The 26,332-nt window shown below is 39.8% G+C and overlaps 2 protein-coding genes across 8 annotated transcripts in view; both read left to right on the top strand.

Annotated features, from left to right (window-relative positions):
• Positions 1–18,334, top strand: part of ranbp2 (RAN binding protein 2) — a 68,964-nt gene extending 50,630 nt beyond the window's left edge. For 3 of the 6 annotated variants that reach the window (XM_072577543.1, XM_072577544.1, XM_072577541.1), the window contains 10 exons: positions 2,165–2,248; positions 2,329–2,418; positions 2,634–2,705; positions 3,764–3,969; positions 4,469–4,673; positions 9,421–9,513; positions 10,951–11,090; positions 11,399–11,672; positions 12,236–12,570; positions 17,218–18,334. In XM_072577543.1, coding sequence (XP_072433644.1) covers positions 2,165–2,248; positions 2,329–2,418; positions 2,634–2,705; positions 3,764–3,969; positions 4,469–4,673; positions 9,421–9,513; positions 10,951–11,090; positions 11,399–11,672; positions 12,236–12,570; positions 17,218–17,526 — 1,808 coding nt within the window. In that variant the 3' untranslated portion in view covers positions 17,527–18,334. The remainder of the gene's footprint in view (positions 1–2,164; positions 2,249–2,328; positions 2,419–2,633; positions 2,706–3,763; positions 3,970–4,468; positions 4,674–9,420; positions 9,514–10,950; positions 11,091–11,398; positions 11,673–12,235; positions 12,571–17,217) is intronic. The other 3 variants (XM_072577542.1, XM_072577546.1, XM_072577545.1) reach the window with 3 other exon arrangements.
• A 2,472-nt stretch (positions 18,335–20,806) lies between these two features.
• LOC140481405 (coiled-coil domain-containing protein 138-like) overlaps positions 20,807–26,332 on the top strand; it is a 114,006-nt gene continuing 108,480 nt past the window's right edge. For both annotated transcript variants that reach the window (XR_011961521.1, XM_072577547.1), the window contains exon 1: positions 20,807–21,040. Coding sequence is in view for 1 of the 2 variants with exons in the window: in XM_072577547.1 (XP_072433648.1) it covers positions 20,882–21,040 (159 nt within the window). In the remaining variant the exon portion in view is untranslated. The remainder of the gene's footprint in view (positions 21,041–26,332) is intronic.

The raw sequence follows: 26,332 nt of genomic DNA, 5'->3' as shown, positions 1-26,332 counted from the left end.
ATCCCAAAGATGAAAGGTGGCTAACTAAGGAAAGGATAGACCCCAAAAGAGCTGTACAGGGTTATTTGTGTGTAGAAGTGGAAGATATGGACAAGGTTCTTAATGCGTACTTTTCATCTGTCTTCTCAAAGGAATGGAAGTTGGAGATATTCTAGTTAAAGAGGTGTGAAATATTAGATGTAAGGTGAGAGGGAGTACTGGAGGGCTGACCTTTTTAAAGCTGGATAAATCCTGAGGCTGGATAGTTTGAATCTGAGGCTGTTCAGGAAAGCCCTGGAGGGAAGAACAGTCCGAGTTCACTTTCTAATCCTCAGTAGATAGCAGGTAAATATCAGGGAACTGAGGGTCTGCAGACATTGTACTATTGTTTATAGAATGCAAGGGCTGCTGCACAATATGGAAACTTTGATCTGAAAGTGGCCTTTGTTCCCCATCATTGATCCAATGAGTGATTTTGCAAATGAAAAGCCGTTTCAACTGGCATTCCACAGTACAGCGTCCTGTTTATGTACATATATAAATGATTTGGACGTAAATGTAGGAGGCATGATTGGGAAATTTGCAGGTGACAAATATTTGCCATGCCATTGATAATGAGCACGATTAATTGTTGACTCCAGAATTATACTACTAGTTTGGTTGAGTTGGTCGAGAAGTGGAAAATGACAGTCAATCAGATTTGTGATATAATGCATTTGGGAGGACAAATAAAACTGTAATACAAAATAGAGACTATTGAGAATGTAGAAGTAGTGACAGACTTGAGTGCAGATCCCAGAGCAGGTGGATAAGATGGCAAAGAAAGCATATGTAATGCCTTTCTTGGATGAGATATAGAATACAAAAGTAGGGATACAAAGCCAGAATTATTTTTTTTTAAATGGCTAGACCACAGCTAGAATTCAGTGTACAGTTCTAGCCACTGTATTTCAAAAAAGGACAAGATTGCAGTGGAGAGGGTATTTAGGAGAATGTTGCCAGTGTTTGAAAATTGCAGCTATTAGGAAAGATTGGACAGGTTGGGGTTGTTTCTCTTAGAACAGAGGATGCTGAGGGGTGATGTAATTGAGGTGCATTAAATTTAAGGGCATTGGACAGAAAAGAACTGTTTCTCCTTGCAGAGAGGTGAGTTACCGGTGGGTACATAAGTTGTTTTATAGAGGATTAAAGGGGACACAGTTTAAAAGTCTATTCTGAGGTTAGTGGTTTACTAGAATTCCCCAAGAGCAATAAAAAGGAAGAACAGGAGTAGACTGTTTGGCTGATCCAATATTCCTCCGTCCACTTGGCTGCCTTGTCTCTATAATCCTTGTCTCTATAATCCTTTTCTCCATAACCCTTGATTCTTGCTAAGATGCTTAGCAAGAATCTACCTCAGCCTTAAATACACACAAGGACTCTTATTGTCTGTGGCAAGAAGTTCCATAGACACTTAACCTTCTGAGAAATGAAATTCCTCCTCTTCCTCTATCTTAAATTGGTGCCTCTATCTTAAATTGGTGAGATTGCTTTCTAGTCCTTCACTGTCCTGTGAGGGGAAACATCTTTTCAGCATTTACCCTGTCAAGCCCCTATTTGTTTCATTGCGATCACCTCTCATTTTTCTAAACTCCAGTGAGTAGAGTCCCAACCTTTGCTCATAAGACAGTCTCTCCATAGATCATCCGAGTGATCAGTGTTTGAGCTGCCTCCAATGAAATTTGCTGCCTGTTTGATGCTGAAGGCAGAAACCTTAACCTCAGTAAGAAGTGTCAGGATCTGCATTGGAAGTGCTGCAATATATAATGCATGCAGTAATGTGTTGGAATTGGAATTAGAAAGGGCAGCTGGTTTATTTTTTCACCTGAGAAATGCACAATGAGCTGAATGGCCACTTCCTTTGTCTTAGTTTTTTTTATGCTTCTGTGATTCTCATTCAGCATGTCACATGCTATTTGCCTCATACTTCCCCATGCCACAGATAGAGAATTAAATTATTTGACTTATTTATGTATCTATTAACGGCCTTACTGATTGCATCATTGTATTCTGATCTGTAAAATGTGCTTAAAATTTTGAGGCAGAACAAAGTTTAAAAATAAACTCATAAGTACTAATCTAGCCAACAAGTTGTTTTTATTCTTCTTTGTAAATTACAAGTGTCAAATTAACCTTTCTGTTTAAGATGAAGATTATGAAACTGCTGTTAAAAAACTCCATGGAAAATTGTATGAAGATAAGCAAGAGCAACAGAAAACACCTAAAACAGGTACAGATTTTAAATTGTGGAGACAACTCTTTAGAAATACAATCTTTTGCCAGTTTTATTTAGGAGTCTTGTTATACTAGGTGAAGTCTTCAGAACTGGTAAAAATTTTGATCCAGGTGAATCAAAGGAGCAATTGTGTCCTAATGAACCAGAAGACTTCTCTGATGCAGGTACATTTTTAATCTAAGCATTAGTTTTGAAACCAAAATAATCTCGTTTTGATAGTGTTTTTTTTTAAAGCTTGAAAGTTCATATCCAGATTACCCAGTAAATGTACCAATAAGAGTCATGGCAGCAAGGCTCTGGAATAGATACTGTTATGTACAGAGGATTTTATTGTAATTTAGTGTCAAAACTTTAAAAACCCATTGTTTTCCAATTCAAGGTACATCCTTGCAACTTACTGATAGGAAGCTGCATGCAGAAGAACAAAAGAAGCACAAGTCCTGTGTGACAGGTATGCATATTAAAAGATTTTAAAATTTTGAAGTTGTCCAGAGGTGTTTGGCACTTGCAAATGGAATTGCATGATTTGTGGTTGACTGCAAGTTGGTGGCTTCATTGATGTGTCAAGCCATCATCTTTGTGTTCATCTGGTGTTCCTATATTTTGAAATTGCTCAAAACTACATTACAGCTGCTAGGTATCGTTTTTTATAGAAGAACCTTGTTGCCTGAATAGATTGAAAACTATTTGTACTCGGGATCAAAGTGCAAGTAGATATAGTATTGCATGTGATGTGACCATTCTATTTTGAAGAAAGGCTATTGTAAAATTCTACAGAACAGATACTCAAGCATTTCGTGGAGGCATAGTTTTTGTCGTCATGTTTCATTTGAGGGACCTGGAATTTGTCCGAAGTAGTTTTAGTTATCACTTTGTACTTTGTCCACTCTGCTCCCAATTGAATGAGTAGTGCGTTCCTGTTCTGTCCTTGTCTGCACTGTACCCCCATACTTTACCTAACAATTGTTTATCTGTTAGAAGTAAAACTGCAAACTAAATAGCATAGGAGTCATGTTCAGTGCTATAATTTAACTATTCTAAATGCTTCAAAGTAATCCTTGAAACTATTCAGGGCTAGTTCTGTCACTTTTATTCCTTTTGAGCATGACACCTTCTGGATCATTAATTCCAAACTTTACCAAAGCATTTTGAGCGTGGCTACTTGTTGGTACAAACCTTTTAAGTGTCTCAATTTCTGACTTTTCAGATTACTGCAATGACTGGTGGCAATCATTCCTATGGTTGAAGAATTGATTAGAAAATATTTCTAATCTACAAATATTAGAAATAATATTTCTAATTGCACGATTATGGAATTCACATTTTTCTTGACAGCCTAAGCAAAAGAACAATTAGTCTTTTAGAATATCATCCTGGTCCCCAGAAGGAACATGAGACTGACAATTTGGTTATTGAGCTGCAGCTGATACTGAAACTTTCTTTAAAGATTTGGGCAACTTTTATTATTTTTTTTACTACATATCCTTTTCATAGATTTACTTTTCATAGTAGATTCCAGTGGGGATAATCCAGTGGAAGATGGTGACAAAGACTGTATTCTTGTGTGGGAGAAGGTGCCGACCCCTGACGAGAAGTCGAAGGCTGAAAAGTTGTTGCTTCCTTCCACGTTTTTTTGTGGTATAAACAGTGATACTGAAGAAGAGAAGGATGATGATGACTTTGAAATTGAAGTTAGAAAAATCAAGGAATCACAGGTGAATTAAAAATATCTTTCTTTAACCAGTGGAGTCAAGGACACAGGTGATGTCCTTCAGGCAGTGCACTGTATTTGCAACATAGATGGTCCTAATGAGGGTATTCAAGTATTGACCCAGTTTGCCACAAAAATTACTCCTTTGAAAGTAGATATTGTTATTTATAATGAAGCAAAATAAAAGCTGACTTTTTTTATGCATTTGAAATTAGCAAGTGATATAACTTGCTACTCCTAAAGTTGAATTGCATTTTCCACCAGGGGCTTTATCAGTTAGTATTTAAATTTTATGCTGTTTGATTTAAAATGGTTTAGCATGTTCTTGTATGATCTAAAACAATTTTTTTCTTTTTTTTTCTCTAAATTGATATACTACTGTTGTAGTATAGTGGTTGGGGGAAGTAGTTGGTTAGTTAAAAGGGCAATTAGTTCCTTTTTAACATGTTTGGACTCTGCTTTTATTGCAGTTAATTGAAAGTGGTAATTTGTTTTTGTTACAGATAGCACAAGAAGGAATAATCAGCAGCTCCACTTGTGTAGATTCAGCATTCCAGTTGAATGAACCAACGACTGCGCAGGTTAATGTTTCAGAAGCTGAAGCTGACTCGACAACACAATTTGAACTTAAGGAATTTTCAGCAGATGACAGCAGACCCATTGATTTAACAACAAAAAAAGAAATGGAGCCTGATTCTACTACTGAAGGTACTAAACCAGGAAGACTTTTTGTGAAGATATTCCCATTAGATAATTTTGGTGAAAGTACAATGATTCTTTACTTTTTTGAAAAGGAAGGCTCCAGGGTGTGAATGAAAAGTAGAAGAGTTCTGAAAGTCCAATCAGTTGAGCATCATAATTTGGTATTTTTCCTAACTTTAAAAGATTGCAGTATGTATTGGACATGAGGATGGGTGCCTTCTTCAAAGGAAGTAGTTTTTTTTAAGGGTTTAAGGTCCTTCTTTTCAATTTTTTTAAAAACACATCTAAGTAAACTGGAAATTTTTAAAAATTAGCAATTAATGAAAGTGGCCAACTGAAAAGTGCGAAGTAGCAAATTTAGATTAGATTAGATTCCCTACAGTGTGAAAACAGGCCCTTCGGCCCAACAACTCCATACCTACCCTCCGAAGATTAACCCATTTCCCTCGAACTAATGCACTAAACACTGTGGGCAATTTAACATGACTAATTCACCTGAACTACACATTTAAGTAATAAAATCCTGTCATTTTGCTTGAGATATCAAGAGATTAATTAATTTCCTAGTTCTGATCACTGAGGAAGGGTGAAGAGGGCTGGTGCCATTCTAACGTGTTAGGTTTAACTGATACTGACCACTGGCGTACATTTTGAGCTGATGTCGCTGAATTCATGCATCAATTTGGGACAAGCTTGAGTTTTCCCCCTATGCTAGCTGATGTACACATAGGTTTTCATGCAGGGTTTTGAGAGTCCAACTCTCTTAGTCCCAGATTTATACTTGCTCATTTCTCACTCTGGCTGTCACATTCCTCCTCTTCTGTATGCATGGTCTCTCGTGGCACATTCTCATTATCCTCCTTCCTGATTTCTCTCCCCCTCCACATTAATGTGGGCTTGGAGGTCCAAGCATAGCAGATTTCCTCCCTTAAAGGACATTAATGAACAGGTGGATTTAAGTATAGGCAGTGATAGTTTCATCGTAACTATGACTGAGACAAGGGATTGATATCAGCATTATTAACTGAATTCAAATTTTACCCGATCCCAATGAGCAATGTGAACCTGTGTCCTTGAACAATAGACTGGGGTGGTGGGTCATAAGTTTCAACGATATTATCACTACACCGTCCCTAACGATCCCAGAAGTTTTTTTTAATTGAAAGGAGCTTCTGTTTTAGTGGCTAGTTTTAATTAAATAAAGTACAGATGCACTATCTTTTATCTGAAATGCTCAGGTTTTAGGAACCACCTGGTTTTAAGAATTAAGAATTTTACGAATTTCAGAATAAGTGACAATTTGGTGAAATTTTTTTAAAAACTCCCCAAAGAACAGATTTACTGTGAGTAAAATGGGCCCTGAAACAGTATTGAGGCCTGCCAGTGCAGGGCCACCACCCACTGTCCCCACCCTGCCCCACGCACAGATGCAGAGAGACAGACACAGCCGCGCACACATGTTGCATCTGAGTGGTTCGTATCAAGTGGTGTGGAGTTGGGCTAACTATTTGCACGCCAAGCAACCTTGTTAATGAGGAAAAAAAACTTCACAAAAAAAATCTTCGGACTTTGGAGCATTTCGGATAAAGGGTTGTCTGCCTGTGCAACAATTCCATCCCCCTTGTCACATTAAATATTTACCAAAAGTACTTTGGGCAATTTAGCATGGCCAATTCACCTAACCTGCACATTTTTGGACTGTGGGAGGAAACCGGAGCACCTGGAGGAAACCCACGCAGACACGGGGAGAATGTGCAAACTCCACACACAGTCGCCTGAGGCAGGAAATGAACCCGGGTCTTTGGGGCTGTGAGGCACCACTATCATTTTAGGGGCCCACCTGACTCTTAACTACCTTTTTATCAGAATATTGATTCCTGTGGTTTTTATATCCCGTGCAAGTCTTTTGTACACCCCTTTTTGCCATTTTGTTATCCATTTGTTGTTCCTTGCATCTGCTATTCACTAAAATTACCTACTTTTTGTTGCATTCTCGTATGCATTATTCTTCTCTGCTTCACTGCCATCTCCTATCTTGTTAAATTAAGTCTTCTCAAAGATGAATTGTATCCTTTCCCCTTTCACCAATACCCTATACTTATGGACATTGTGATCTAGTATATTTGTTTCCCAGTTCTGGCCCAGTTTCCAATTTGTCAATAATAACTAATTAATGTCTAATTTGTTCAGTTTGTTTCTCGTGCTGTTTGCATAAAGAGCTCTTACTTGATCCATAAGCATCAAACACTTTTTTTTTATTACTTGCGTGATTTATGTGCCTGTCCCCTTGGTGTTTTTGCATGGCTGAGTACTACATTGTAGTGGCCAAGTTGTGCACAAGTGTGTATGAACATTCAGCTACTGAGCCATTGTAGACATTGGCTGCCTCCCTTAACCTGTTCTTCATTAAAGTACATTGCCAAGTTGGGATGGTGAGTGGCTGGGAGAAGAACCTGCAGGCGGTGGAGTTCTCATGTAACTGCTGCCTTTGCGATGTTCATTTAGTTTTGAAAAGATCTATCTAAAGAGCTTTGAATGTATACAGTGCAACTTGTAGATGGTAAACACTGCTACTGTTGGGGGTTATGGTGGAGGGAGTGGTTTTGAATTTGATGCCAATTAAATGGGCTGCTTGGTCTTGCATGGCGTCAAGCTTCTTGTGTTGGTGTGTTCATTCAAGAGATGGTCACTACTCGCATGCAATTGCAGCAACTGATTCTGGAGACAAATGGATGTTGACCTTTTGCAAGGGACATGGAGAGTAAAAGTAGGGGAGGTCTTGCTATAATTGTATATTAGGTTTCTGACTGCAGAAAGAGTACCACTTAAACAATTTAAATGTCAAATACTTGGATTGAAGCTAGCCCAGAGAAGGTTCACAAGCACTACAATCCTTGTATTGTCACAGTTTTTGAAACTTTCAAGTGCCCAACAGAAATAAGCTGAGACGTTGCATTTTCAAACATTTACTGTTTTTGAGAAAAACAAATACAAATCGAACATAACTCAACAGGGAATTATTTCAACAAATCAAGGAATAGCTAATTTTGCATTCATTTATTGAGGTGTCTTACCATTCCTTTTGCTGTGCATTGCACTTTTGTCAAATACATAGCAAGGCCAGCGCAGTCATCCTTAGGGGGCCCAAAACTGTTTGCAGTATTGCAAATGTGGCCTGACTAGAACCTTGAACAGCCTCAAGTCATCTCTGCACTTGTATTCTAGCCCCTCGAAATAAATGTTAACATTGCATTTGCCTCCCTCACTGCCAACTGAACCTGTATGTTAACCTTAAGAGAATCTTGAACTCTGACTCCCAAGTGTCTTTGTGCTTCAGACTTCTGAAGCATTTCCCCATTTAGAAAACTGTCTACAACTCTTCCTACCCAAGTACATAACCTCACATTTTCCACATATTCCATCTGCTATTTCTTTGCCCACTCTCCTAGCCCATCCAAGTCTTTCTGCTGCCTCCCCAACACTTCAAAGCCACTACTTGGCTTTCCACCTATCTTTTGTTCTCCGTTCCTTCATCCTGATCATTACTGAATCACATGAATAGTTGTGGTCCCAACACTGAGTGCTGTGGAAGTCTCCTACTCACCAGCTGCCATCCTCCCTTCTGCCAGTCAGCCAGTCCTCTATCCTTTCCCCAAACACATGGGGTCTTGCCTTATTCCGCAGTCTCTTGTGTAGCACCTTATCAAAGATCTTCTGGAAAATCAAATAATCACATCACGGCTGGTCTTTATCAAAGTTACTCATTACCTTCTCAAAGACTTCTAACAGATTTGTCATGCCTGCCCTCTCCTTGACGGTCATACTAACACACCCCTATTTTACCATGCTGTAATCTCATCTTTAATAGTTGACTCTAAAGTCTTATCAATGACTGAGGTCAAGTTAACTGGCCCTTTAATTGCTTATCTCCTGTCTCCGTTTCTTCAACAGGGATGTTACATTAGCCACTTTCCATTTGGATTTAACTTGACTCCAGTGATTTCTCTGAAAGCTCACCACTAATGCCTCCACAATCTCCTCAGCTATTTCTTTCAGAATCCCAGGTTGTGGTCTGTCTGGTCCAGGTGATTTATTCATCTTTTAGACCTTTCAGCTTCGCCAGCACTTCCTTACTGATGGCCATTATACTTATCTCTGGCCACTGACTCTCTCGAAGTTACTCTGAAGTTTTGTTCTGCTGCTGATGTCTTCCACCATGAAGTATCTATTTAGTTCTTCCATTAATTTGTTCTCCATGATTACTTCTCCTAGCCTCATTTTTCAGTGGTCCATGTCCACTTCTACCTCTCATTTGTTTTTATAGAACTGATTTTAAAATTGCTATTATAATTATAAAAAGTCTCAGATGAACATAAGCAGCAAAGAACTTCTATTCCCTCAGCAGCCTGAATGAAGTTCAAACAAAGTTCCAGTTTACAATGTAGTTGATCACATCCTACACTGGAATAATGAAATTGGTTCATTTTGTTCAGAAGGTGACTATGGCACCAATTTTAAGAACTGGTTTTAAGGGGATTCACTTGCAATTTGCTCCATATTTCAAATCTTATCCATACACCTTTTAAATAATTTTAAAATATGATCTAAATTGTTACAAATCGCAGTGAGATGCCATGCCTTTTTGAGAATATTATTACTCTTGGTAAATGTTTAATGGTAAAGCTCATGGAAGAATGAGTATTTTGCTTCTAATGAATTTCTGTTTTCTAATACAATGTTTTCCATCTTCCAGTGAATGGCATATTTGGATTTGGTAACACGAAAACAGTTTCTTTCGCAGATTTGGCTGCTCAGAGCACAGAAGGATATGCGTTTGCACCAAAAGGTAGCATTTATGTTGCTGCTTGATAACTATGAAAATACAATCTATTTTTGGATTAACAAGTTCCTGTTCATTAAGAATGCACAATGACCAACATTAGGTTTTCAAAAAAAAACAAATTTCTCTTTCTAGTCATAGTTTACCTTTCTGACAGTCGTTAACCACATAGTCAGTCATGCTAAATTAATTCTCTACTGGGTGGGTTGCCTTGTTCTGTACCTGAGTTTTAGGAGGTACAAGAGCACTACTTGGATTGTTGCTACAACTTCCCCGTCATAAGCAGAGTCCTGCTTCTCTGTCTCCTATTGCCTTGAGTTGAGCTGTCTTGCTGATCAGTAAGTGTAATCTGAACCTTATTGTTATTTTAGCCATTGACAGTAATTATTATTGACCCCTGTAGTCTAGTGAGTGGGTCAGGTTGGTTTGCCCATTTCCTTCAGGACTATAATGACCACAGATTGCAAGAAAAAGGACAAATACTAAAAGTAGAACTTGTGTCATCAACCTGAAACATCAGTTCTTATTTCTCTTCACATACACTTCTTCACCTTTTGAGTATTTCCTGAAGGTTTGTTGTCATTTTGAATTTTCCTGCATTAGTGCTGTTGTGCTTATGTGCAGTCTGTATATTTGCTCATCTGTGGTGTGTTCCCCATTGCAAAACGTTTTGATAGAGTTCAGGTGCCATTATAGCAGTTTTAAATTTAACTTGAATTTAAAAGTAAAAGTAATTATCAGTAAAAGAAGCCCTGAAGCTGCCAGATTGTTGTCTACTAACTGTTGCCATCTGACTGAGCTGCAAGAGTAAGGAATGAAAATAGGAAATTAAAATTGAATTGTAGATAAAACATTTCATTTTGAAATTAATGTCATTGGATCCTATTGTCTTGTAAATCCTTGGTTTTGACTAAATACCAAGTTCCTTTCTAAACTTATTATTTACTTAAATATTTGCTTAACTTAGAACTGAAAAAGTCAATTACTTTACTGAATCAAACTAGTAATAAAGTTTCTGATCATTTTCCCTACTCCAAACAAACAGCGCAACTGCAAAAAGAAAACTTAAAAATGTCAATTGCTTTTCAGGTTTCTTTAACTGATTAAGGCAACCTTTGAATTTTTAGATAAAGTTTTTAACATAATTCCTATTTTAATTCAGGAACAAATGTTTGAGTGGAATTTGGCCTTTAAAACATGAATAGCTGTTCATAGCCTGGGTATTTTGGTGATTTTGTACTGCTGCAAATATTGTGTATAGTTTTATCATACTTCAGCTCTGTAATCTCTTTTTTATGTTTTATGTTTAAAAATGCTATTTTTAGTATTTTTTTGATGTGCTTTTAAAATCTGCAAAACCCCTGAGCAAGTTGCTGGGAGTGATAACCTAATATTGTTTAATTTCTAATACTGAAAAATGTGACAACTGTTTTAAACCAACAGAAGCTAATTTCACTTGGGCAAATGCAGGAACAGCTGTGTTTACTTCGGTGGTGTCCAGAAGCCCATGTGAAGAAGATGATGGCACTGATGTTGTATCTAGCAATGACATCCACTTTGAGCCAATAGTTTCCTTACCTGAGGTAAATGTACTGTCCAACAATTTGAGCAAACGGATAGAAGCCTCTATTAAAATTATTTCCTCAGAATCAATATATAAACAATATACACACATTTGTGTAGTTACATTTAAAACTTGATTGTCTGTTTGTCCTTTATACCCATCTAATCTGTGAATAGTTTGATCTTTATTGCCTAGAATTTAGTTTGATAACTGATATTGTGATGCATTACTGGCCAATGTTTTTTAGGTAGAAATTTTAAAAAGTTGACTACTGTTGAATTTCAAATGATTATTCTTACAATGAATCAATGCAATTCATGTCACTAGGTTAATACAAAATCTGGTGAAGAAGATGAGGAAATCATTTTTAAAGAAAGATGTAAACTGTATCGTTGGGACCGTGATATTTCTCAGTGGAAAGAACGTGGAGTTGGGGACCTAAAAATTCTGTATCACTCCCAAAAGCGATGTTACCGTATTCTGATGAGGCGAGAACAAGTTCTTAAGGTCTGTGCGAATCATGTTATTACTGAAGAAATGGAACTCAAACCATTGAATACATCAAACAATGCATTTATTTGGACTGCAGCTGACTACACTGGTAAGATTTAAACCTGCATACGTTGCATGCTGTTTGTGGGGGTGGGGTGGGGGGGGGGGGGGGGAAGAGAAAAGATGTCAGTTGTCAATGCTGCTGAGTGAAAAATGTTTTGTACTCTGCATAATCTTTAAGTCATTCAGACACCTGATGGAAAAATCATGAAAAACTTTTGTCGTTCTTATTTGCTGAATTGTCATAAGTTACCCATCCCAACTAGGCAGGGAAATATCTTAAAACAGACCCCACCACCAGGGATATATTTCCCTCCCACCTCTACCCATTCCGTAGAGGCCATTCCTTCTGCGACATTCTTGTCAGGTCCACCTTCCCCTGCCACCACAAGATTCGCAAAACCTGTGGCCACCCCCCCCCCCCCCCCCCCCCCCCCCAAAAAAAAGGAGCCTTCCACTTTCCACACACGTCATTTATTGTATCTATTGCTCCTGATGTGGTCTCCTCTACCTTGGGGAGGCAGCCCCCCCACCCCCAAATTTTTCTCAGCCTGATGTCTCGATCTGCAGCTTTTTTCTCCCAGAGAAATATTCCTGTTTGTATTTTTTCAGATGGCGAAGCTAAAGTAGAACAGCTTGCAGTGCGATTCAAAACTCCAGAATTGGCAGCTGCCTACAAAAAGAAGTTTGAAGAATGTCGAGATGCATCTTCGCAACTACAGAAATCTGAGGAATCCCAAGTTTTAGCCCTGTCAAGTAGCAGTAACCCTGTTGTTTATTTTGATGTGTCAGCTGATAAGGAGAGCATGGGACGAATTACCATGGAACTGCTATCAAATGAAGTTCCACGAACAGCTGAAAACTTTAGGGCCCTCTGCACCGGAGAGCATGGTTTTGGATTTAAAAATTCATTATTTCACAGGGTTATTCCAGAATTTGTTTGCCAGGTAATTATTTGCTTCCATTTGTGCACTTGTTTTGGTGCATTGTGTTTTGCTTTGGCAGACGTTATGAATTTTGTAACTTGGCAATACCTTCTTGCTTGTGCTGAAAGGTGGCTAAGGAGAGTAGTTGGTGCAGTAAACTGCAGATTGACATGTACAATATAGCTGCTTCATACTCAGTGGATTCATTGTTCCTGCGGTCGCAGAAAAGCAATTGCTGGTCAGTTTCTAGTGAATTTACCTTCACAATGCAAATTATCAGGACTCAACCCAAGGATTATTTCAAGCATAAAGCACAGAACAGGCATTTTGGGTCAACCAAGTGTTATTGCCATCTATGGGGGAATTCAGTTAGTTTAGTTGGCTGGACAGCTACCAGGCTGAATGTTTGTGATGCAGAGTGATACGAACAGCATGGGTTCAATCCTGTAATGGCTGAGGTTATCGTAAAGGTCCCTTCTTCTAGACCTTACCCCTCGCCTGAGGTGTCATGACCCCCATGTTAATCCACCACCAGTCATGTCTAATGGAAAAACATCTCTGTGGTCCTCTGGAACTATAACAACATTACTTTTACTGCACAGTTTCTATACAAGTCACCTCCCATTCTATATACCTCATTCCATTCTTTAAACATTTTTTTCTATTCATAAGAAGAGTAGTAGGCCATTCTGCCCATTGAGTATGGTGACCATTCACTATGATGGTGGATTATCAAACATTTTACTCCCTTTTACTCACCTTGTTGCCATAGCTTTCGCATCTCGTGTAGCTTCCTGATGAAAAGATCCAAGCTATTTGTCTCAACAACTGCTTGTAGTTGTAAAGCTCTTGTTTTGAGTACTGTGGCGAGAGAAATGTCTCCTTTTCCTACTGTATGTATTAGTTCTGTTTTGTGGATCCAAGTTTAAGGTTTTCCATAAGTGAAAACATTTTTGCCATGTCTATCCTGTCCAACTTATTCCTTTTTAAATTCCTCTCTGCTTATCCAAGCGTCGTTTGTCAACACAACAATATTCCAACCTGTTCAGTATTTCCTAGTAGTTCTGTGTCATCCTTGTAAATTTTTTTTTGCAGTTTTTCTGATGCTTCTATGTCCTTTTTTATTGTGCAGAGCTTAACTTGTGCACAGTACTGAGTGCATCCTGATTGGGCCTAGATCAACTTAGCCTCTGCTTTTGAATTCCACAATCACAGAAATAATAACTTGTAATTTATTTTATTATTTTTATTTATATTACTGATGTGCCATGCCATTTGTTGATGATTTCACTTTCCCTAATATATTCTGTTCCATTCAGTTTCATATTTTCTAAGATATAGGCAATGTGTCTATTTTTCAAACAAAATGCATCACCCCCATTTAACAATGGTAATTTCATTTTGCACTTAACTACCCATGTTTCAAGTGATGCAGTAAGTGCAAAAGCCAATTTGCACATGGCATTATTCTTGGTTGAGAAACACTGGCCCAGATTTTGAAGGCAGGGCATAAGATACTCTCTCTGAAACTATGTTGACAGTTGCACACAGACTTGTGTGCCTCTGAGCATAGGATAGCTGCCTGCTAGGTGACCCAACATTGTACCATCCAGAAGTGGAGTTTTAGTGTCTGAACAGGAACAGTTCCAGCAATCAGATTGAAGAATCTTTGAACTATGTGGAACCTGAACCAGGCAATCTATATCAGGGCAAGTCATATAGAAGAAATCAAAGATTTGCTAAGAAATGTGGAATTAAGATAGAAGAAAAAAGTAATAGTTGCTAAAAATCTCCAACACTAAGTTCTGTAGTATTGAGACACTGTGAAATTAAATTTTCACCCCTCAGCCCTGTAGGCTGATTGGCAGTAATTAGTACTGATTGCACCATTAAAAATTGATTTGTACCCAAAATGCAGAGGCCCCAAGGTCTTCTGACATTCACACCCTGGCATTAATTTCAAAGTCAAATTGGTGAATAAGTGTCAGAAAGTATTATGAGGAGAGGGGCAAGTGACTGCTCAGTTCCCACTGTTTCCATCTGCCTTGCTTGTGCACTGCATTAGTCTGTCTTCCTGCGCCAATTACAGTAACTTTCATTTGTCACTGCCTTCTCTTCCATTAATCTGCCATGCAGAGTCAGGGGACAGGTGAGTGTAGTGGCCCGCACTAAGGAGAAGGTGCTAGGGAAGCTGAAAAACCTGCAAGTAGATAATCACCCACACTGCATGGTTCTGATGGAGATAGCTGAGGAGATTGTGGAGGCATTAATGATGATTCTCCCAGATTCAAGAGTTAAGGAGGGATGTAAAGGACCGGAAAATGGTTAATGTAACACCCCTGTTTGCAAACTGGTGGAAATCAAAAGACAGGAAATTATAATCAGTTAGCCTGACCTGAATTGTTGGTGACATTTAAGAATCCATTATTAATGTTCAGATTACAGAGCAATTGGATGTGCATGGTAAAATAGGGCGGAGTCAGCATTGCTTTATCAAGGTGAGGACATGTCTGACAAATCTGTTCAAATTGTTTGAAGAAGTAAGTAGCGACTTCGACAAAGGAGAGGCATTGGACATGATCTATTTAAATTTCTAGAAGCCTTTGGCAAGATGCCACACAGGAACCTGCTTACTCAGACAAGTGCACATGGTCTTAGGGGCAAGGCTAAAGAATTGACTGTCTGGCAGAAGAGGAGTGGGTCTATTCATGATAGCAACCAGTGACTAGTGCAGTTTCACAGGGGCCAGTGTTGGGACCACAACTCCCCTCATACATTAACAATCTGTACGAAGGAACTTGGGTCACTCACTGTGTTTGCAGATAAGACCGAGCTGAAGGGGCAAGTGGTGTTGGGGAGGCGGAGATGCTGCAGAGGATTTGGGCAAGCTGAGAGAGAGGGCAAAGAAATGGTAGATGGAATGCAGTGGAAAATTTGAGGTTATGCACTTTGGTAGGAGGAATAAAGGGTGTAGACTACTCTCTAAATGGAGAAAGATTTTAGAAATCTGAAGCACCAAGGGACTTAGAGTTCTAGTTCAGGATTCTGTTAAGTTTAACGTGCAGGTTCAGCTGGCAGTTAGGCAGGCAAATGCAATGTTAACATTAATTTTGAGAGGGCTAATACAAGAGCAGGAATGTATTTCTGAGGCTGTATAAGGCTCTGGTCAGGCTGCATTTGGAATATTGTGAGCACTTTTGGGGCCCATATCTAAGAAACCATATGCTGGCTTTGGTGCAGGGCCAGATGAAGTTTTCAAAAATGGTCCCTGTGGTCCAGTGCTTGTCATTGAGTAGTGGTTGAAGATTCTGAAACTGTACTCAGTGGAGTTTAGAAGGATGCGGGGAATCTCATTGAGGCTTTTTAGCATTCTGAAAGCTTGGATAGAATGGATGTGGAGAAGATATTCCCTCTTGTAGGAGAAACTAAGACCTGAGGGCACAGCCTCAGAGTGAAGGGATGACCTTTTTAGAACTGAAATGAGGAATTTCTTCAGCCAGAGGGAATGTGAATCTTTCCTCAGAAGTGTGTGGAGGCCAAATCACTGAGCATATTTAAGATAGATATGGGTCCTTGCTCAGTAGGGGATCACCTCTTAAAGGGAGAAGGCAGGAGAATGTGGTTGAGAGGCAAATCAGCCATTGTAGAATGAAGGAGAAACCTTGATGCACCAATTGGCCTAATTCTGCTGCTGTATCTTATTGTCTAGCACTTGCTCGAACATTTATTTTTATTCGTTCATGGGTCATGGGTTTTTCTGGTTAGGGCAACATTTATCCATCCTAATTGCGTGGAAGGCAGTCAAAAATCAACTACATTGTTGTGAGTGGAGTTACCTGTAAGCTAGGCAAGGTAAGGACAGCTTGGAGGATATTAGTGAACAGGTTTTTTTAAATTTTAACCTACTTTTCCAAACAACCAGTTCAGAAAGATTATTACACACCTTGTGTAGGTGAGATTTGAACCTGGGCCCCTCAGAGGGCCCCTAAACACAGGTTGTTAGAAGCTTTGACAGTCATTTACATGCCTTCCAGTAAGACTAACTTTCTATTCAGTTTTTAATTGAGTTAAAATCCCACCATCTGCCATGGTGGGATTTGAACCCATGATCAGACTGGGATTCTGGATTACTAATGCAGACACTCTATTTCTTCATTGGTATACAAGTTTATATTTTAAAATAAATATTTGAGAAATATGGATGTGCCATGGGATTTTCATTTAATCATTGTATTCACCTGAATTGCATTGTTTGATTTAATGATTCCAAAACTATTGCAAATAGTCAGAATCTAAGAACTATTCCAGCACGTCGGCCCATTCAAATTCAAAATCTAAAAAATCGGTTGCTTTCCCATTTAGTGGCCTTGTGTTTCCTTCTGATAGAGCAATGTTTTCAACTAAATATCAGAGTCTCTAACAAGCTAGTTCATTTTCAGTTACTAATTTAACATTTGAACGAGTTTTGAAAAATGGCTGAAGAGTGGCTGAGATTTAAAATCAGTAAGAACTAGTGTTATTTAAATAAGTTATTAAGCAAATGCCAAACCGTTAAAATGAGAAAACAGAAGAAAGCATATTTCTGAGAGGGTGATGCTTAAGATTAAGGTGAAGAGTGACGTTGTAATGTTTTGTGTGTTGTGTAACATGAATTTCATTCTCTTTCAGGGTGGTGATATCACAAGCTTTGATGGATCTGGTGGGAAGTCTATTTACGGAGAAACGTTTGATGATGAAAACTTCATTATACAGCACTCTTGTCCTGGTTTGTTGTCCATGGCAAATAGGGGCCAAAATACTAATAATTCACAGTTCTTCATTACTTTAAAGGAAGCCAAACATTTAAATATGAAGCATGTAGCATTTGGCTATGTAAAAGAAGGCATGGATGTTGTGAGAAAAATTGAAACCTTTGGTTCAAAAAGTGGCACCACCAGTCGAATCATTATGATTACTGATTGTGGGCAGATTAATTAAATGAAGGATGCCAAGTTTCTCTTTGGTCATGCTGTCTATTTAGAATTTGGAATGCTGTAATATTGGATGTTGCTGGGATATTAATTGTGCTGGTGTGAACATTGGATGTACAAATTATATTGATGGCTAGCAGCTGTCAAAGTTTTTGGTGTTGAATATTGCATGTTTCAGAATAAAGATTTTGGCAAATAATGAGCAGTGGCATTTATCTTAAATGTAAACAACATGGCATTTTGCAGTTCCACCCAAACTGTACAGAGCAGTTTAAACCTAGCAATCAAAGTTCATAGAAATTGTCATTAAGTTGCAACTGTTCAAAGTGTGTAACATTTCAGAATTAAGGTGAGACTTTAGTAACTGTATTCCAGGTCTAAAAGTGATAATTGCCAAATAGAATTTGGTGATACCAACCAGGCCTTCCATATTTCTGTTTTTGGTTTAGTGCAACCAAAACACTAGATTTTTGTAAAAATCTAAAATCCTGGAATGAGGTTACATTTGTTGGTGATTCTGTTGCTAAGATTAAAGCTCTGCTATTAAAATTACATATACTGAAACAGATTTGACACTATTGTAAAATGTAAAGTCTTTTTTTACAATGATTTTCTAGTATTTGCAAATGTGATTGGCTCTGTAATTTTAAATTGGTAAATTTAATTAGTTAAAACTCAAACTTTATAAATATTTATAATAAAGGAATAAATTCATCTACTAGTAGATTTAAGCAATTTCTTTCATTTGTTTCAAATACATACAGACTTGAATTGGAGGTACATGCCTTACCAACAATAAATTTTATTGTATCTTTCTGAATGCATTCAATTGTGTATTTATTCTTTATTCATGGGAAGTTTCATTAGGTTACGGGAGACATGGAGTGTTAAAAGAAATGGATTTTTATATAATTCTTGTGTTGTGCTGTATAAGGTCATCCTTTCTCTGCAGCTGTCTTGGTTGTATTATCAAAATGATTTTTTAATCTGTTTTGGTAACATTCAGAACTCCCATGATCTTTTTAAATTGCGCAACAGGCTCAAGGGGCCAAATGGCTTATTGCTGCTCCTAACTCATGTTTGTAATTATTTTGAGCTTTCAGCCTTCAGATCTTTCTTTGCCAGCATGAAGTATATGTTTTCCTTACATACATTCTTTGATAGTTTGCGTTCAGAGTTCTTCATGCCTTTCTCACTGAATGTGGACCTTGCAGGTATGTTTGTATAGTGATTACATTTTTGGGATACTGCCCTAACTTGTGCTTTTATTTTTATTTATCTCCCTGTTTAAATTCTTTGTGTTCCCTGCACCACATGGACAAAAAAAAAATTGGGGCTTTTTCTTTTCACTATTTTACATCGGTCACCTTCTCCAATGATGTTTGAAAAGGTCTTTCAAGAGTTTGCAGCAACCATAAAGGAATCTCTACAGTGTAGAAAGAGAACCATTTGGCTCATCATATATGCGTCAATCCTGTGAAGAGCATCCCCCACCTCCCATCCCTGTAATCTTGCAAGAGGATTTTACTATTGCTAAAAATGTGTTGCTGGAAAAGCGCAGCAGGTCAGGCAGCATCCAAGGAGCAGGAGAATCGATGTTTCGGGCATGAGCCCTTCAGGAATGAGGAAAGTGTGCCAAGCAGGCTAAGATAAAAGGTAGGGAAGGGGGACTTGGGGGTGGGGTGTTGGAAATGTGGTAGGTGGAAGGAGGTTAAGGTGAGGGTGATAGGCTGGAGTGGGGGTGGGGCAGAGAGGTCAGGAAGAAGATTGCAGGTTAGGGTTAGGAATGTGGTGCTGAGTTCGAGGGTTGGGACTGAGACAAGGTGGGGGAGGGGAAATGAAACTGGAGAAATCTTGAGTTCATCCCTTGTAGTTGGAGGGTACCTAGGTGGAAGATGAGGCGCTCTTTCTCCACCCGTCGTGTTGCTATGGTCTGGCGATGGAGGAGTCCAAGGACCTGCGTGTCCTTGGGGGAGTTGAAGTGTTGGGCCACGGGGTGGTTGGGTTGGTTGGTCTGGGTGTCCCAGAGGTGTTCTCTGAAACGTTTACTATTGCTAACTGTAAATATATGGCTTAGTTCGAGGCATTCAGAAGCCTTTCATGATATATTTGTTTCAGTACTTATAATACGATGTTATACTTAACCATTAACTAGCAGAGTGTGTAGTGAAACCCTTGTATGTGCGAACAGACAGTGGAAAAGTACTGAGTACATCTGTCTTGTGAAGATATGCTGATGTAAACACACAATAGGAATGACTTTTAATAAAGAGCAGTGTGTACTGGTGGCCTTGGTGGTGGCTGGGAGAGCGAGGCAGACAGCGGGGGTGTTGCCGCCCTCTGAGTGCAGATGCAGGACATGTTGTAAGCTGTGTTTTTAAAAAAAAAGAACTATTTCATGCCACCACCTACAGAAGGAGGTCACATGGGGTCAGATATCCAGGGACGTGGAGAATGGAGTCAGGTCAACAGTCAATCAAGAAGACAACCACACCTCAATGCTTGCACAATGTTCTGTGATTACATGACGTTTTATACTGTATAAAAGACTGGGTCAGGGGCAGGATAGGGGTCAGACTTCATGAACTGACACTCTGCTGTTGTCAGGGACGGGAAGGTCTAGACCCAGAGCTCTCTATACTTTAAGTTTATTTTAGCAGTAAGTGGATAAAGTGTGAGACTGAATATCTTCTATTGCTTCATTTAAAGAACACGCAGGACTTGGCTCACACATAGAAGAAAGTAAGTTAGTAGATTGAGCCAAAGTCCGACATAACCCAACTAACATACGCACTTTTAGAAACTGCAGGACAATTTTTATATGGCTAATCCACCTAACCTGCACACCTTTGGATTGTGGGAGGAAGCCCACACAACTATTGTCTAAGTCGACACATTATCCTGGGTTGGATTTGATCCGAGGTCTCTGCCGCTGAGACAGCGATAATAACCACTGTGCTGCCCCGGTGGGCATTTGACTGTAGGGATAAGTGTAGTGTTGTGTTAAGTGGTAGTTCCTTAGCCATTTTAAAGAATTTCAGATCTGCAAATGTGCCGTAACTCTGCAGGGAATGATGTAGGTGGTTGTGAGATATACTTTTGCACATCAATGTATTGGTTTAAAGTGAATTTTATTTTTATCGGTATCATTATTTTCCCATTCATTTTTTTAATGCTCATTTCTTCTGATTTATGTTGACCTCCGTATAAATATCTCAACGTAGTTGCTGGTTGTTTCAGAACAACAGACGAGGTTGAGCAGTTACCGTGGGGTCGGTTGGAGCTAACAGCTGCACCGAAGCTCCTGGTCGCCATAGAGAGAAGCCCGCCCTTTGACCCGGAAGTTCCGGTAGCAGATTCGAATGGTTACCGCGGTGACGAGGAGCGGCAGAGTCATGGCGAATAAGAAGGATTTGGACCTAGAGCCCATCATCGAGCGTTTAAAACATCGTTATTGCAGAAATACGGAGGCGGAAAGCAGGAACGGCGCCGTGGGACACTCTGGGGACTCTGAAGATCAGGTGAGAGGCTGCTGCCCGTTCCAGATAATCTGGGCGGACACGACAGGGCGAAGGTGTTGTTAAATCAAGAATCAGCATGTCTATTAATGTGCATTTAAAATAACCTAGTTTGAACCGAGAGTCAACATTCCAATCGCAGCCGATAATGAACATTCAGATTGCTGTGTTCGTAGGATCGTGCTGTGTTTGATAACTTCTACATAAACACTGAAGTCATTGCAGGGGCTAGAGGTGGAATAAAAAATGTTGGAGTGATGGTCATGCCAATGGACATGCAATCCAGAGGACTGTATTAAAACTTTGTATACACAGGTTCAACCCTGCTGTGGCAGCTGATGAAACTTGAATGTGGACAGTGCAGAAGAGAAGTGTCTGAATTGGCCGAAGTCCAATTTCAATGACTTTAGCATCTGGCAAACATGGACTGGGAGCAGCTAGTTGTAGGTAAATCTATATTTAGAAAGGAGAAGACTTTTGAAAATAGTAGGGTAAGACTTCAAGCTAGCATGCTCTTCTAGAATGAAGGGCAGGGGCAGCAAATCCAGGGAATCCTGAATGTCAAAGTTTATTGAGAGTTTGTTTAAGAAAAAGAAATGCTTGGTGCTGAAGTATAGAAAGTGTGGAGGGGGGCACTTAAAGAAATTGGAAGTCAAAGAGGGGCTGCAAAATATCTTTGGGAGATAGGATTAAGGAAAACCCCAAGGTATTTCTTTACATGTTTATTAAGTGCAAGAGGATTACCAGAGAAAGAGTAGGATCAATTTGAGAACAAAGGGGCAATCTGCGCATGGAGCCAGAGGAAATGGGTGAGGTCCAAAACAAAATATTTCTCATTTGTATTCACAGGGAGAAAAACATCATAACTGGAGATTTCACTCTGGATGGTTGGGTTCTAGAGCATGTTGTGATTGGTAAGAAGGAGGTAATAGATGTTTAATGGACATAAAGGTGCATGAATCCTCCTGATGAGATGTGTCCCAGACTGCTGTGGGAAGCACGGGCAGGATTGCTGGGGAAATGGGATGGGATTAATTAACACTTTGAAAGGCAGGGATTGATCAGGGATAGACAGCCCAGATTTGTTTGAAGGAGATCCTGTCTGATTAATTTAGTTGAGTGTTTGAAAAGTTAGTTAACTATATTGATGAGGGTAGTGTAGTTGATGTGGTTTACATGGACTTCGTTGAGGCCTTTGACAAGGTCTCACATGGAAGGCTGATCCAAAAGATGAGCCCATGGGTTCCAAGGCATGTTGGCAAAAAGGATCCAAAATTGACTTGCAAATGGAATGCAAAGGGTGATGGTGGAGTTTGTTTTTGTGATTGTCATTTATATAAAGCTTTGGTTAGTAAGTTTGCAGATAACACCAAAATTAGTGGTGTAGTCGACAGCAATACAAATCATCTCAGAGTACAACGGTACCTTGATCAGTTGGGTCAATGTGCTGGCGAGTGGCAGACTGAGTTTAATTTAGATAAATGTGAAGTGTTGTATTTTGGAAAGGCAAATCAGGGCAGGGCTTACGCAATTAATGGTAAGGCCCTGGGCGGTGTTGCTGAATAAAGAGACCTTGGAGCACAGGTTCATAGTTTTTTGAAAATGGAGTTGCAGGTAGATCGGATAGTGAAGAAGATGTTTGGTATGCTTATCTTTATAGGTTGTGCATTGAATATAGGAATTAGGAGGTCATGTTGTGGCTGTACAGGACATTAGTTAGGCCACTGTTGGAATAGTGTGTGCAGTTCTGGTCTCCCTGCTATGGGAAGGATGTGGTGAAACTTGAAAGGGTTCAGAAAAGATTTACAAGCATGTATCCAGAGTTGGGAGGTTTGATCTAAAGGGTGAGACTGAATAGGCTATTTTCCCTGGACCGTCTGAGGCCGAGGGGCGAGCTTATAAAGGTTTATAAAATCATGAGAGACATGAATAAAGTAAATAGACAAGGTAATTACCCAGGCTGGGGGAGCCCAAAATTTGAAGACATAGACATAAGGTGAGAGGGAAAAGATTTGAGGGTCCTAAGGAGCAAATTTTCTCACAGGATGGTGCGTGTATGGAATGAGCTGCCAGAGGAAGTGGTGGAGACTGGTAAAATTTACACTATTTAAAAGGTATCTGAATGGGTATGTGAATAGGAAGGGTTTAGAGGGAATTGGGCCAAATACTGGCAAATGGGATTCGATTAATTTAGGATATCTGGTCAGCATGGACAAGTTGGATGGGTTGTTTCCTCTACAACTCTGATTGGAAATCTGTTTGGCTGATTGGTGTACCAGTGCTACAACTGTTGCTGTTTGTTATGTTATGACTTGGATGTGAATGTGGAAGATATAATTAGTAAATTTGCAGATGACTGAAAAATTGGTGGTGTTGACAGTGAGGAGGATGATCTCAGGCTGTAGTCTGATATTGATCAATTGGTAAATTGTGCCGAGCAATGGAAGATGGAATTTAATCCTGATAAATACAAGGTGATGCATTTTGGGACGTCAGATAAGGGGAGGACATACACAATGAATGGTTAGGTCCCTAGGAAGTACTGAGTAACAAAGGGACCTTGGTCTGTAAGTTCATAGACCCCTGAGGTGTCAGCACAGGTAAACAGGGTGATGAAGAAGGTATATAGGATGCCTGCCTTCATGAGCTGGGGCATAGAATATAGGAGCAAAGGCATTTTATTGCAATTTTATAAAACCTTGCTAAGGCTACAGATGGAATACTGTGTGCAGTTCTGGTCACCGCACTATTGAAGGACATGAAGCACTGGAGAGGGTGCAGAAGAGATTCACCAGGATGTTGCCTGTGGTGGAAAGTCAGTTATGAGGAGAGACAGGCCAGACTTGATGTGTTTTCTGTCGAGCTGAGGGGAGGATCTGACTTAATAAACAAAATTATGAGAGGTATAGATAGCGTATATTGTGGGACTCTTTTTTTTTTTTTTCCCCCATGGCAGCCGTGTCTAATACCAGAAGGTATATGTTTATAGTGAGGAGTGAGTGGTTTAGAGGGTATCAGGAAAGGCTTTTTCACCCAAGGGTGGTGCAATGTGCAATGCACTGTCTGAGAGGGTGGTGGAGGCAGGTACTCTTAGAACATTTAAGAAGCATCTGGACTAGCACTTAAAATACCAGGACAAGTACAGGAAAATGGGTTTAGAATAATTTAGTGTTTGTTGATCAGCATAGACATGGTGGACCAAAGGGCCTGTTTCTGCACTGTATGACTCTCTGACTCTTGTTCCTTTTACTAGTTCTGGAATCCACATTATTGGCGGGATGTGAATGCACTAGAGATGGTGCAGAGGAAATTTACTAGAATATTGCCTAGGATGGTGAGTTTGGTCATGAAGAGATGTTCAAATTGTTTTCCTTTGAGTGCTGGAGATGGGGGGGGTGGGGGAAGCTTCACAGGAGGCCCCCACGCACTGAGGATGTCACCTAGACAGGGGACGAAACGTCTGCAACACAAATTCCCAGCTCGGCGAACAGAACCACAATATAGGGCTATGGTCCAAGTGTTGGAAAATGGGATTAGAATAGTTAGGTGCTTTGTTTTTGACCTGTGTAGACTCAGTGGGTTGAAGGGCATTTTTCTGTACACTGGGCCTCTATGGCATATTAAAAAGAAGTGTAATCAGCCAAAATACATACATGCCTGCAGCAGGAGCAGGATGTCTGGCATCTCAAGCTTGCTCCATTATTCAATAAGATCATTGCTGATCTGATAGTAATCTTGAATCCATGTTCCCATCTACCCCGATAACTTTTCAACCCTTGCCTTACAAGAATCCATCCATCCTTTCTAAAAGTATTCAAGGATTCTGCTTCCAGTACAGTTTCGGGGATAAAGTTCCAAAGACTCAAAGCCCTCGAAGAGCTTTAAATGGGTGACATACCAATTTTCAAACAGAAGGATTCTTTGTAATCCCAGATGGAGGACAGGGGAAAATTTCTGCCTTTAACAGGCTGCTCTTTTTTTTTTGAGGTATTTTAGGTGTTGAAGATGATTTCCTCGAATTCCAGGAGCAGCAATTACACTTTTATATGGTGTTGCATTGTTTTGGAACTTTGGGGGGAAAAGTGGCACTTTTAAAAGGGAGAGGAACAGACAAAGGCAGCGTGTGGTGAGGTCAGCGCAGGAGAGAGAGAGAGAGAAAGAAAGAAACCCACACTGCTAACTGAGACAGCAGTGAGCCTGCACAGTTACTGTCTTTGCTGTTGAATCCCATGCACTGTTGGACATCGGAATGTATGTGGGAAATTTGACAAACAGTGAAATTCACAACTGATCTTAGAGGAACTTGTCTGGGCGAGGTCACAGCATAGAGACAGATAAGTGAATAGTTTTAAGTGTGGCTTTGGGGCCTTGCTGTAAGTCTGCAGTAGTAAATAGAGTGGTTCTTTATTGATTAAGTGTTTTATTGAGATATGTCTCTTGATTAAACTTAAAAATATAAGCCATAAGTATTAAATTAGCCTGAAGTTTTGTAGAGGAGTAAGACAGTGCTATTTCTGGGTCTTCAGATTGGATGAAACAAAATGGCCCTTAGTAGAGTGATATGCTCTTCTTGTCGGATGTGGGAGTTTAGGGGGAGTTTACCTGTTACTGAGGATTACATCTGCAATAAATGCTGGTGGTTGCGAATCCTATCAGATTGAGTGGAATGGTTGGAGCGAACAGTAAGAGGCAATGAAGAATTTACAAGATCAAGGGGATGTGATGTATGGCAGTTATAGGAAGGGAGAAAACTCAGATACAGTCACATAAATGGGTTAACTCCAGGCAAGGGAAGAGAGGTAGGCAGGTAGTACAGGAGGCGGAAGTGGGTACTGCAGTTGCTGGAGATTAGAGTCAAGATTAAAGTGGTGCTGGAAAAGCACAGCAGGTTAGGCAGCATCCGAGGAGCAGGAAAATCAACATATCCAGCAAAAGCCCTTCATCAGGAATGTAGTGAAGGAGTCTTCTGTGGCTATCCCCATTTCAAACAGGTATGCTGTTTTGGAAAATGTAGGGGGTGATGGATTCTCAGGGAACGTAATACGAACAGCCAAGGTTCAGGTATTGAGACTGGCTGTAATGCAATGAAGAGTGCGTCGGGTTCCAAGAGATCGATTGTGTTAGGGGACTCTCTAGTCCAAGGTACAGATAGACGTTTCTGTGGCCAGCAGCAAAAAATCAGAATGGTGTGTTGCTTCCCTGGTGCCAGGATCAAGGATGTCTCAGAAAGGATGCAGAATGTTATCAAGGGGGAGGGGGCCAGCAGGAGGTCATTGTACACATTGGAACCAATTA

The sequence above is a fragment of the Chiloscyllium punctatum genome, chromosome 9 (genome assembly GCF_047496795.1).
Source record: "Chiloscyllium punctatum isolate Juve2018m chromosome 9, sChiPun1.3, whole genome shotgun sequence".
In the NCBI taxonomy this organism is placed as follows: Eukaryota; Metazoa; Chordata; class Chondrichthyes; order Orectolobiformes; family Hemiscylliidae; genus Chiloscyllium; species Chiloscyllium punctatum.
This window is presented reverse-complemented; position numbering and strand designations above follow the sequence as displayed.